General features: G+C 46.9%; 1 protein-coding gene across 1 annotated transcript; it reads left to right on the top strand.

Annotated features, from left to right (window-relative positions):
- Positions 1-2,708: 2,708 nt before the first annotated feature.
- LOC123276065 (keratin, type I cuticular Ha3-I-like) lies at positions 2,709-8,497 on the top strand. Its single transcript, XM_044744983.2, has 7 exons — positions 2,709-3,167; positions 4,673-4,755; positions 5,734-5,890; positions 6,783-6,944; positions 7,039-7,164; positions 7,337-7,557; positions 8,016-8,497. The coding sequence occupies exons 1-7, from the start codon at positions 2,820-2,822 to the stop codon at positions 8,098-8,100; spliced, it is 1,182 nt and encodes a 393-aa protein (XP_044600918.2). The 5' UTR covers positions 2,709-2,819; the 3' UTR covers positions 8,101-8,497.
- Positions 8,498-12,213: the final 3,716 nt, after the last annotated feature.

Here is a 12,213-nt window from a genome sequence, read left to right as displayed (position 1 = left end):
AGTGCTCCTGGTCTGAGTGTGCCCGATGACACTACTCCTGGCCTCTCCTTGCCATTAGTACACATGAACATATAATTAATCAATAAGTGGCCTGATATGTTACTTTGCATTTCCCAAAGAATACATTGTATGTTACTCATGATGAGAATTTCAAATGCCAGTACCTGGCCAACAGGGAAGATGGTTTGGGAAGGAGGAAGGAGGCCTCCTAATGCCTTTAAAGTCCTGCCACAGGGAGGATGGCCTCAGCAGATCTGCCCTGACTCCACTCCATGGTTAACCACCATGGTGAGTTTGGGTGTGATCTTCCCCCAGAAACAGCCTTGGCTTCCATCATAAATAGTGTCCTTAAACCTCAACAGCAATTTGCTCACATGGTAAGACCAGAAGCCTTACCAAGGCGTCTACCACAATTACCTGGGCAGGTGTAAAACCTTTCTGTTTGTTAGGATTTGATTTGCTCATCATGTTTATTGAATGGTCATTGACTAGAGACAATGTCATCGCTTATGCAAAGGAAAGAATTCACAGCATACAGTAAGTGGAATAAATAAAAGCGGTTGTCTTCCAGAATTCCTGGGAAGCTAATTGAAACTTGGCTCTCTTCTCAATAGACCCAAGTGGTCGCAACCATCATTATCTAAAGACCACGTAGCTATGCGGCAAGCATAGTTACTTCTACTCAAGGTATGGGAATACCCTCCACTTTCGAAGATAAAAGGATACTTACCTCTGGACTACTACGTTCAGACTGAGGTAGAAGCTACAGTAATGGTTATAGGGACCCTCATGGACATATTTACCAGTCTACAACAGTATATTCCTTTGTTATTCTTTAAAAACTGCCATCGTCTAGATTTTTCTCATTTGAAGCTTTGAGTAGAGAGAAAGGGAGGAAGACAGAGAAAAGCTAATGAATCTAGCTATATACTTTATATTATTTGATCTCATCCAATAGGGCTTCAATTGGTTTGGTATTGATTTTAAACAAGCACACTCATTCCACATTTCTCTAAAGGTAGAGATTCAGACAGGAGGGGCAGAGAGCTGTGGATTGTGAACACGGATGAGATGTCAGCGCCTTCAAAGCACACGCTCTAGGAGACCACATGTTACTCCAAAGCTGCCGTCCTTTATGAAAGCGTATATGAAGCTTGCTCTCGGGAACAACTTTTAGAATCCTACATTATTATTTTATAGTCTCAATGTGTTTCTGACCCATTAAAGATACTACTCAGGTTGGTTGTTTATTCCACTCACTAGGCTTGGTTCCAAATGATATCTGGTTGGTTGCAAAACTAAACATACCCTCAGAAGATGAAGATTTACCGTCAATGAGGATAACCAAAAGAAAGTGTCCTAGGCTGCGAGGGCAAGTTTGAAGACGGCGTAATCTGAGTAATGACTATATGGGAGGAATGAGTATATGGCTTCCAAAAGGAACTACTTTAAGGAGTATCTTTCATATTTTGAGCACTGATAGATTAAATATAAAATCCTCATAGTTCAAATCTCCACCTGAATCACCGTGAGGGCAGAACATCTGTTTGTCAAAATGTATTGATGGTCACGAGATGCCATTAACCACACAATAATTTAGTGGCTTTTTAGAATCGTATCCTTTGGAAAGCTGGGCTGAAGTGTTTTTGCATCAGATAACTCAGTTTCCGTTTTTAAAGTTTCTAGTAGGTATTGTACTTTCTCACTTAGTAGATTTCCTTCCATTAGAATAGAAATGACCTTTGGTTCTTGGATAGAAAACAGGCTTTTATTTCTTGGCCGACGCTAATTTAGGAGGGGATATTGTCTAGTAGTCGTTGAGTCCCATTGAACTCATAATGATTTGTGCATTATTGAATCTCAGTGGTGAGAAGATAAGAGAGTGTGGCTGTTGGAATCAGAGAGATCGGGTTTGAACTCCGGCTCCACTGTGTAGGAGCTCTGTGACCTTGGGCAACCTCTCAGAGGCTTGCTGTCCTCATCTACAATCCCTGCAGGGTTTTGTGAGTACTGAAGGAGATAATGCACATGAGGTGCTTAGTACAGTGGGTGCTCAGTGAACAGGAGCCATTCTAGTAACAGTCACACTGTGTGTAAGCACATAGTAAGCCTTCATGCAGAGTAGGTGCTCTCAAGATGTGAGTTTTCTCAACATTCTGTGAACGTGGAATAATAGCAGAAATGGAGTGTGGGGGTTTCCCCCAGCCCCCTAGGAAGAGAATAGAATTGCCTCCATCTGGGCAGGGTAGAATGGCAAAGGGATGTTGAACGGGGTGGCCTCCTAAGTCCTCTCTGATCTCAGCTTCCAGGATTCCCCACCCAACAGTCTGGTTTCCAGGTGGCCTTGCTTAGACGGCTTTTCTCAAAGTCCTTACTGAGTTGGGTGAGGAGCTGGATGATGGATGAGGCACGGACCTTTCCTCGTTTAAGGGGAAGAGGCACAGAAGAGCCCCCAACTCTGGGGGACAGGGTACGGCTGTCACTCTAACTCAACACCCTGTGAATAAGCAGCAAGGGAATGGGCTGATCACTTTGAAGACAAACCATGAAGCTCTTACTTAACCAACCAGCATGATTGGCGAGGAGTCCTGACTTAGCAAGAAGCCAAAGTAACATATTTTATGAGGTAAAGGACTCGTGTGAGGTGGCTAAATGGCAAATGGAAAAATTGGTCAGGAAGGTAAAAAGAGGTAATGCTGGACATGTTTGGCACACCCAACACTGACAGAATATAAAGCCCTGGAGAGGACCAGGGCTACACCAGAGAAGAAGAATCAGGCTTTGGAACTGACTTTCAGAGCTCCACTCTCTCCAGCACCATGTCTTACAGCTGCTTCCTGCCCAGCCTGAGCTGCCGCTCCACCTGCTCCTCCCGGCCCTGCGTGCCCCCCAGCTGTCACGGCTGCACCCTGCCCGGGGCCTGCAACATCCCCGCCACTGTGGGCAGCTGTAGCTGGTTCTGTGAGGGCTCCTTCAATGGCAACGAGAAGGAGACCATGCAGTTCCTGAACGACCGCCTGGCCAGCTACCTGGAGAAGGTGCGCCAGCTGGAGCGGGAGAACGCGGAGCTGGAGAGCCGCATCCGGGAGCGGTGCCAGCAGCAGGAGCCCGAACTGTGCTCCAACTACCAGTCCTACTTCCGCACCATCGAGGAGCTCCAGCAGAAGGTGAGGGGGTGGCACCACACTGCCAATTTAGTAAACTATCTATCCAAATTCAGCATACTCACTTCTGAACGGATCTAAGAGTGTTCGAAGCTAACGTTGAGAAGGATAAAGACATAGACTTCGTTGGTTTAGATACAACACATCAAATTGTCTTAGAAAATCTCTTTGGGAGGCCCCACAAGGGAAGGATGCAGGCTGGGGAGAGGGTAAGGCGTTAGACCAAATCAGTTACAGCAATCTTACATTGCTTCTTACCTAAAACCAGATTATCCGATCCTAGTTCTAGTGGGATATCCTGGTCTTATTTTCAGAGCCTATAGCTTTTTAAAAAAGTATGCACTGAATTATTTCTTGGAGCCAGGAATTTCCTGAGAGAATCCTCAAATATGTAAAGCCTTTCAAAGCTGCAGAAAGAGACTGTGTCTGTAGCAAAGCAAAGAGCCATTGACTCCAGAAGCCTCTCTGATATATAGACAGCATGCCATCCACCAGAGCCGACACATATACAAGTGAGAACTCAGGACCCGAAGTGCAGGAGTAGAAGTGAGGATAAGGAAAGAGTCAGCACAGAGGTGGGACTCGGTGGAGGTTGGGGACGGATTCCCAGGAGAGGCAATATCTGAGCAGGGATTGAAGGATGAGCAGGAGTTGATGTCCAACTGCACAAGCCCTTGATTCTCAGAGGGCATGGACTGTCCCCTCTTCAGTAGTTCTGGTAAAGTGAAGGCTGGTAAGGGGCTATGCGAGTTGAAGATCATGCATTCATTTACTCACGTTTAGTGATGACTAGGCACAGTGCTGGAGCGAGGGATAAAGTACTGGATAAGACAGTCTCTTGCCTTCAGAGCTCGCGGGCTAGGGGAGAAAAGTGGAGAGTGGAAACCAATGCCCAGAGGGAAGGTGACGGGAAGTGTAACTGGTTGAGAGCAAAGTCCTGTGGGAGGGCGTGGAGGAAGCGACCCCCTGCAGGAGCTGGGGAGGACGGGGATGGGGGTTAGGTGAGGGGTCTTGAAGGTGGTAAGGACATCCCAGGGCACTCCAGGTAGAGGCGGAAGCTTCGTGCAAAAGCCTTGTCCAAGGCAGTATGAGGGGAGAGTGGAGAGAGGTCAGCAGGGCTGGAAAAGGAGGGTATGAGGGTAGGATAACCAACTTGTCCTGGTCTGCCTGGGGTTTTTCTGGGTTTAGCATCCCAGGAACCCTCCAGTTCCAAGCAAATGGGTCCTGGTCACCCTATGTGAGGCTTGGTACCCGGTATGCTTAATTCCTGCAGGAAGCCAGAGGCAGACCAGGAAGAGTCTGTGACAAAGGGCGCATTTCCCCTTGACTGTTTTAGCTTTGAAATGATCAGTTCTGTTAAGTAGTCTTCCCTTTACCCAAGAACTGAAAATCTGAGAAGATTCAAAGCTATTTGGAAGGAATGGGGCTGAAAGAAAAGAGCTTTTCACTTTAAGGCACAGCGCATTCCTTCTTCGTCCAACTCATCTCACAATTAATGCTGTCTCCAGATCCTGGTCAGCAAGTCTGAGAACGCCAGGCTGGTGGTGCAGGTTGACAACGCCAAGCTGGCCGCAGATGACTTCAGAACCAAGTAAGATTTTTCTAATGATCAGAGCAGCCTGGTAATGGACAGGCTGAAGCGCAGATGGTGGTCTCTGTCCCGGGAGCGTGCAGGCAGAAGCTGTCTGGGTTGATAACGGGACGATTCCTGCACTGACTTGATTAGGTTAAATGTCAGTTAAAGTCGCCTCACTGAATGCCAAGAATCTATATTTTAAGTTTAGGAAGGAGTGCAAGAAACCACCCATTCTTTCTCTTTTTCAACTTAATGTCTGGACCAAGTTTAAAAGTGAATTTCACATTGGTTTCTTGGTATAGGTTAGTCAATATCAGCCCATGAGAAAAAAGTTATTAAACCACAAAAATACGAGGCACAATCCATTTCAGAGAATCAGTCAATTTTTCTAGGTGTGACCATTACAATCATAAGAGTCCTTTGCATTTTCGTAGGACTTTACAGTTTACGATGTAATTATCCCTACGGCCTTTCCTCATCTTCAGGCCAACTGGATGAAGTGTTAGTTTGGTTCTCATTTTACAGAGGAGGAAATCAACGCTTAGGGAGACAAAGGGGCTTATCCACAGGCAAGGCCGAATCTAACTGACTTCTGATTTAGCGCTTCCTTAACAGCAACTGATTGCTTCTCAGCGTGGTTGGAAAGGAAGGCAAGACAATCTGTAGCTGGCTTAAGAAGTTTACCGGCTCACTTAAGCAGGCAAGATGGCGGGGCTTAGCTGACAGCAACCCGTGAATGAGATTCTTAGAACCAACAGTTAATATGAGAGTAGAACTGTGCATTGGCCCCCCACCAATACCTTCTCTGTGGGTCTGTCTCAGGGAGGAAATAGGTCTTTTTACTCAGCACAGTGGTACTTTTTTCCTTTCAAAAAACTTTAAAAAAAAAAGAAAATATTTCAAAATATAATGAATTTGACTAGGTCAGCTAAGTAAAGCCCAGGAAGAAATCTTCCTCTTTGACCTCCCTTGACCTTTGCTGTGTGTGTGAAGGTATCAGACGGAGCTGGGCCTGCGGCAGCTGGTGGAGTCGGACATCAACGGCCTGCGCAGGATCCTGGACGAGCTGACCCTGTGCAGGTCTGACCTGGAGGCCCAGGTGGAGTCCCTGAAGGAGGAGCTCATCTCCCTCAAGCAGAACCATGAGCAGGTAAGGGATTCCCAGCTTCCAAGCTCCCACTATTGAGAGTTCCGTAGCTCCCCTGAGCAGTATAAGCTAGGTCTTTGCAAAGTACCATAGGGCAAGCACCACATGCTGCTGGTTGCTCAAAACATACTTGGGGGACTTTTGGGGACTGAGTTACAAGCCTCTCTTTTTTACCAAAAAGAGTATGGTCAGCCTGACATATTTCCACTTGGGGCCAAAGTCCACACAAAGATCTTTAAAATACTTTCTACAGTTTGATAAGATCTGTTATCTTCTGAATAGATGCCAAATTAATGACTAAGACCGGAAGGAAACTTCCTTAGATTATGTGTCGCCTAGATAGTAGAATCCAAGCTGGATAAATGGATGGATGGATCGATGGATGGATGGATGGGTGGGAAAAATGGGAGAAATTAAGGAACTCAAATAATGGTTGATGCAGAGCCCCTGGTTGAATGTAATGAAATCAGATGCATGCTTCAAACATTACATGTTTTGATGAAGAGGAAACAACCTCTAACAGATAGTGTATGATGGCAGAAGACATGAAATAAATGGGAGGACTTCAACCTGGTTCCTCTGTGTTTAAATAGCAACAATTATAAGCCAGTTATCATGCCAGGTTTGTCACTGAGAAAGGAGAAAATAAGAAAGAAATGATAAAATCTTGGAGTGAGAAGAAACATTAACAACCATTTAATCAAGCAGCCTCATTATACAAATGAGTGACTCAGGAGGCCTGAATCAGAAGAAGTGACAGGTTACATCACCTGGACTTCAGCTCATGATTCGTAAACTCCAGTGCAATCCTCTTCCCACCTCACTGGACTCCCTCAAAGAGAGTTTATTTATAGACTTCTTTCTGTGGGTTCATGCCTACCTCTTCCTCCAACAGGAAGTCAACTCCCTGCGTAGCCAGCTTGGAGACCGCCTCAACGTGGAGGTGGACGCGGCCCCCACCGTGGACCTGAACCGCGTGCTCAATGAGACCAGGAGTCAATATGAGGCCCTGGTGGAGACCAACCGCAGGGACGTGGAGGAATGGTTCATCAAGCAGGTGGGCATCCCAGCACGTGGCCACTCAGGACCTGAGGCCCCTCAGAGCCTTTCAGGCAGGGTCTGAGCCTGTCTTGTCCCCTCCGGTGTTTCAGACCGAGGAGCTGAACAGGCAGGTGGTGTCCAGCTCGGAGCAGCTGCTGTCCTACCAGGCAGAGATCATCGAGCTGAGACGCACGGTGAACGCCCTGGAGATCGAGCTGCAGGCCCAGCACAACCTGGTGGGTACTGTTCGGCCGTCCTGGTGAGAAATGTGAAGTCAGGGAATAGGAGTCAGTGGGATGCCCCTTGGGCCACACTGTCCCTAACTCTCGAAGCTTGTGACTTCTTGGGAACCCTGTGGAGAAGCCCGTGGAGGGAGCAGCTCTGAGATGTTCTTTGTCTCCCCCACAGAGAGACTCTCTGGAGAACACGCTGACGGAGACAGAGGCGCGCTACAGCTCCCAGCTGTCCCAGGTGCAGGGCCTGATCACCAACGTGGAGTCCCAGCTGGCCGAGATCAGGAGCGACCTTGAGCGTCAGAACCAGGAGTACCAGGTGCTGCTGGACGTGCGGGCCCGGCTGGAGAGCGAGATCAACACGTACCGGGGCCTGCTGGAGAGCGAGGACGGCAAGTGAGTATGAGGCGAAGGATTTCTGGGAAAGTGTGTGTGGTGGGCCTATAAGACATTGTGGCCACACACATGTTGGCCATATTTTCAATTCACCCAACAGCACACATTAATCAAGCATCTACTATCTGACAATTAAACAAATGGGGAAGGTCAACAGTGAAGGGCATACATCCCCTGCCTCAAGGAACTAACAATGCAGAGGTGATGAGAGAGAGGTGGTTACTCACAACAGTAACTATCGGGTAAGGCAGACGAGAGCCCAAGAGCATGAGATAACATTTTTCAGAAGGTCAATTTCCCCCTCTGCACAAGGTATTCTGGGACAGGGAGAGGGATTTGGTAACAAATAGATGCCAATTAAACTCAACCATTGAGAATTCACAGGTTGTCTGATTAGGCACCCTGGGGCTCTCTCCACTCCTCTCCATAACCCATTCTAAATCTCTGTGTCCTTGCAGGCTTCCCCGCAACCCGTGTGCCACCACCAATGCTAGTAGCAGCTACTGCGGGCCCTGTGGCAGCTCTCAAAAGCGTCTCTGTTAATTTAAAAACTTGCACCCTCTTTGAAGATGGCAATGAAGCCGTTTAGATCAAGGATAGGAAAGGTCTCCAGGTCCTGCTTTTGCTAAGCTCAGTTGCCATTTAGAAACATTGTCGTGCCAACTGTGATATTTCTAGACATGGAAATGCTTCTAGACCCAACAAGCAAAGACACGCATCATCAACTCCCAATGTTTGGCAAACTCCTTCCTGTTGAAGGTTGAGTTTCTTTGTTTCTGCAGATGTCCAGCTCCCTGCAATCTGAGCTCCAGGGGTTCCTTTAGGCTGTTTCCTGTACTTATTGTGTTTCCTGCTTTCCTTGCTTCTTCAGTGTTCTCTGGAATGCAAGGAGGCCACTTCATTTACTTCCCAATAAACTTTACTTCTCTGGCATAGTAAATGTGTATCTCATTCATATTCATACATTGTAAAGTACTCATCGTGGCAGTTTCATAAAAATATCCCTTCATTAGGAGGATGAAATGGGTAAATGACTGACTCCAGTCATCATGTTCCGCTGGTAAATTCTGACGGAGGGGGAGGGATGTCCTCCTGGGAGGCTCCCAACATGCAGAAAGCCTGGCCTTTAACACCCACACCCGTCTTGCTGTGTCTGCAGGGCTCTTGGCAGTTCTGAGTGTCCTCCCCAAACCTCACTGCTGTCTCCACTGCTGTCTCTCAGCCTCATCACTCTGGAATTCTCTGCTTCCCCTTGCCCCTAACCTATGGAGACAAGCTTCTGTAGAAACTGCTTGAGGAGGAGCTGGCTCTCCTCTCAACCTCTCTGCTGTACCTGCATCGCCAATATAGGTACCTGTCCCTCCCTCGATATGAACTTTCATTGATTTCCATAACTCTGCACGCTCTGGCTCCTCTCATTCTATGTCCCACTGCCTGTTCTCTGTCTCCTGATTGGCTTGTCTTCCCCTTTCTGTCCAAAACGGAGGAAATGCCTAGATCCTCGGCTCTCTGTTTTTCTCTTTCTACATCCATGTTCATGGAGAGCCAGCCCCTCTCTGCCGATGACTCCCCAATCTTGCTCTCACCTGAGCTCAAGTTCCAGGTCTTCAGTTGCCCATAGGATACTTTCACTTGGTATCAGCCCATCGCATCGCATTTAATTGAACTAAAGCTTACGTTTGCCGAAGTGGCTCATCTTGTACCCGGTCATCACACCCAACACGTGGTTATCTAAAGACCTTTAAATGCAGGCAGGCATCTCTCCTTAGCTCCTCCTCTTCAAGTTTATCCTTTTCTCTAGGTATTTGCTCCTACGCATAATATTCTTCCATAACCTCCTTATCATTTCATTTTCTATAATTTGAAGAAAGGTCAATGTTCAGTGTCCCCCCAATTAAACATTAATCCCCCCCGCACTTGCCTCATCTCTGAATTTTTAAAGCTCTCAATTCTACCGGCCACTATCTCAATTATCCATTCAATTTGACGCTGACTGACATACTACAATCGATCGTCTATAGCATGTGGCAGTACTTTGTGGGATGCTGAGAACACACGAATACATAAGCACCAATCCTGGCCCTCAGCATGTTTACAGTCTAGCGTGGATAAGACAAAGAGACAATCGCATGCACGCAAACGTCAGTGTGGCTCCAGAAAGTTGTCAGTAAAGAATGATGAGTTTCCCAGGTGTGAGAGAGTGATAAGAGGCTCCAAGAAGGAAGGAGCACTTGAGCAGGACTTTGAAAACTCAAATATTCTATTCATACAAATTTTGTCTGCCTCTTTTGTTGACTATAGGTCCTTCAACAGAGACAGAATCTCTACCGAATTAAAGCCTAGTACAAACCATAGAACGCTTTAAGTGGAATAAATAAGGAACAGTAACACTAATGAGGATCCATGAGGTTATTAAAACTTTATATACTTCCCAGAGTTCCAACTTCAATCAACTATTACTGTTGGATATTAGCATAATTCTGAAATAAATGTTGATGGATATGTTTGGACAGGTGAGTGTGTGCAGGTCTGAGAAGAGCGCAAATTTTTCCAAGGATGAACTCTGCCTGGTAAGGAGATGAGGAAGCAGGAGGTGTGGTAAAGGCCTGACAGGCCAATTCCTAGCCTGGAGCAGAGGATAAACGCGGTAGTGGAATAGGAAACTGGAAAGGAGTTAGGGAGGCCCATAGCTGGCAGTGCTGTGAGATTTGCTTGTGAGGAAGGGTGGCATATGATGTATCAGGCAGCTATGTGAAGGCTGGGTTGTGATGAGTCCTACAGGTTGGTGGGGTTGGGTGGGAAAGGAGGACCATCAATTAGGAGGCTGATGAGAGACAACAAGGGCTGAGATGAGTGGAGGTGGGGGGATTGGGGGGAGGAGGGGTGGGGGGAGCAGGGGGAAGGGGGAGTGGGCGGGGCAAGGGAAGAGCAGATTCCAGAGGCACAGCCTGGGATGCGGAAGCTGATTGGAAGTGGAGGAACCATGGAGAGAGAAGGACGGAAACTAGCATTGATTGAATACCTACTATAGGTCAACATGAGTGAAGTTTTCGAGCCTGAGAAAATGAAACAATAGTGGGTCTCCAGTGGAGAGAGCTGGAAAAGAATGACTAGATTTGGGAGAGATGTTGGAGAGATACTTACACAAAGATGATAATAGTTAAAGGTGTAGGAGTTCTTAAGAGTGTCAAGGAAAGATGTTAGAGAAGGTGGAAGAACCTTGGGAACCACTGACAGATGTGACAGAGCAGGCCTGGGCTTCTCCAAAGTCCCTGACATGAGGTTCTGCCTTGGTTTAGCTGGGTCTCTGAGGATAGAGATATCTGATTATAAGCAGTTGGAGAAGGAAGTGGGAAAGCAGCTGAAGTGACAGACAAATCAAAAGAAGTCAGAGCTCAATGAGGGGATGGTCAACAGCATCCAGGGCAAGGAAGATGAGGATTCAGACACATCACTGGTTATAGCAATGGGCAGGTTGCTGGTTACTATCAAGAGACCGGGGTCTGTGAAATGCTGGGGGAAGAAGCCATATTTCGGTGGCTTTCACATCTGTCTCAAATCACCAAGTTAATAGTGAATTTAATGCGAAAGTTCAACACTACACATTCACAGTAAACATGAAGCTCACTTTGCTTTATCCTCTGTGTACTACTAAAAACGTTTTAACATCTGCTCTTCCCTTTTGACCTGCAGAGCAGTCACATAAACAGATTTTCACTCCTCTGAGTGGTCCCTGAATCCAGCTTTCCCAGAAGACTAGGACCATTAAGTTACATTGTCCTGGATTGTTTCATGTTCTTCTCAACTCCTCTATTCTCGACTGGGTAGAGTGAAAAATATACTGAGGAGATTTGCATTTTTCTGACTTGGCTTGGTCCCTTGAGACCCTCAAACTGCATTCCCTTTGAGAGTCTTGGGCCGATTGTAAGAGAAACAATGGTGGCTCTGAGAGATTTTGTGGAATGGGCCATGAGTCCCATTTCGAGGTGCCTGTACCTCTCTTTGCTCAGCCCATCTTACTACTGAGCTAGCTCATTCTCCAGGTCTTGTCCCGCTTGTCCTCCTTGGAATCCTGTTTGGGCATCTCCTCAGAGCCAAACCTGTTAGCTTAGTTCCTGGATTACCATCACACTTTCTCCCCTCAGTGTAGTGAGGCTGGGTGATTGATAAATTCATAACGGCTGACTTTACGGAATGGCCTGTGGAAACCCTGTGTCCTGTTCTTATAAGCAGCTCTAACTGGGGCTGGCCCAAAACTTGCCGGGCTGGTGTTGATATTGAACAGTGTTTCTGATTTTCTGATTCTCCAGTGGGTAAGTCTTCATCTCTCTTAGGCATAAGTCAGTGCTCCTGGTCTGAGTGTGCCCGATGACACTACTCCTGGCCTCTCCTTGCCATTAGTACACATGAACATATAATTAATCAATAAGTGGCCTGATATGTTACTTTGCATTTCCCAAAGAATACATTGTATGTTTCTCATGATGAGAATTTCAAATGCCAGTACCTGGCCAACAGGGAAGATGGTTTGGGAAGGAGGAAGGAGGCCTCCTAATGCCTTTAAAGTCCTGCCACAGGGAGGATGGCCTCAGCAGATCTGCCCTGACTCCACTCCATGGTTAACCACCATGGTGAGTTTGGGTGTGATCTTCCCCC

This window comes from Equus asinus, chromosome 13 (assembly GCF_041296235.1).
Source record: "Equus asinus isolate D_3611 breed Donkey chromosome 13, EquAss-T2T_v2, whole genome shotgun sequence".
Taxonomy (NCBI): domain Eukaryota; kingdom Metazoa; phylum Chordata; class Mammalia; order Perissodactyla; family Equidae; genus Equus; species Equus asinus.
Note: the sequence above shows the minus strand (reverse complement) of the source record. Positions and strands in the feature narration are given on the sequence as shown.

What these genes read in the sequence shown, in the direction of transcription:
- LOC123276065 (XM_044744983.2), top strand. Translation starts at nt 2,820, where the DNA reads ATGTCTTACAGCTGCTTCCTGCCCAGCCTGAGCTGCCGCTCCACCTGC. An exon ending in GCAGATGACTTCAGAACCAA is followed by an intron (nt 4,756 to 5,733) that starts GTAAGATTTTTC and finishes GTGTGTGTGAAG; the next exon opens with GTATCAGACGGAGCTGGGCC. An exon ending in TGCAGGCCCAGCACAACCTG is followed by an intron (nt 7,165 to 7,336) that starts GTGGGTACTGTT and finishes TCTCCCCCACAG; the next exon opens with AGAGACTCTCTGGAGAACAC.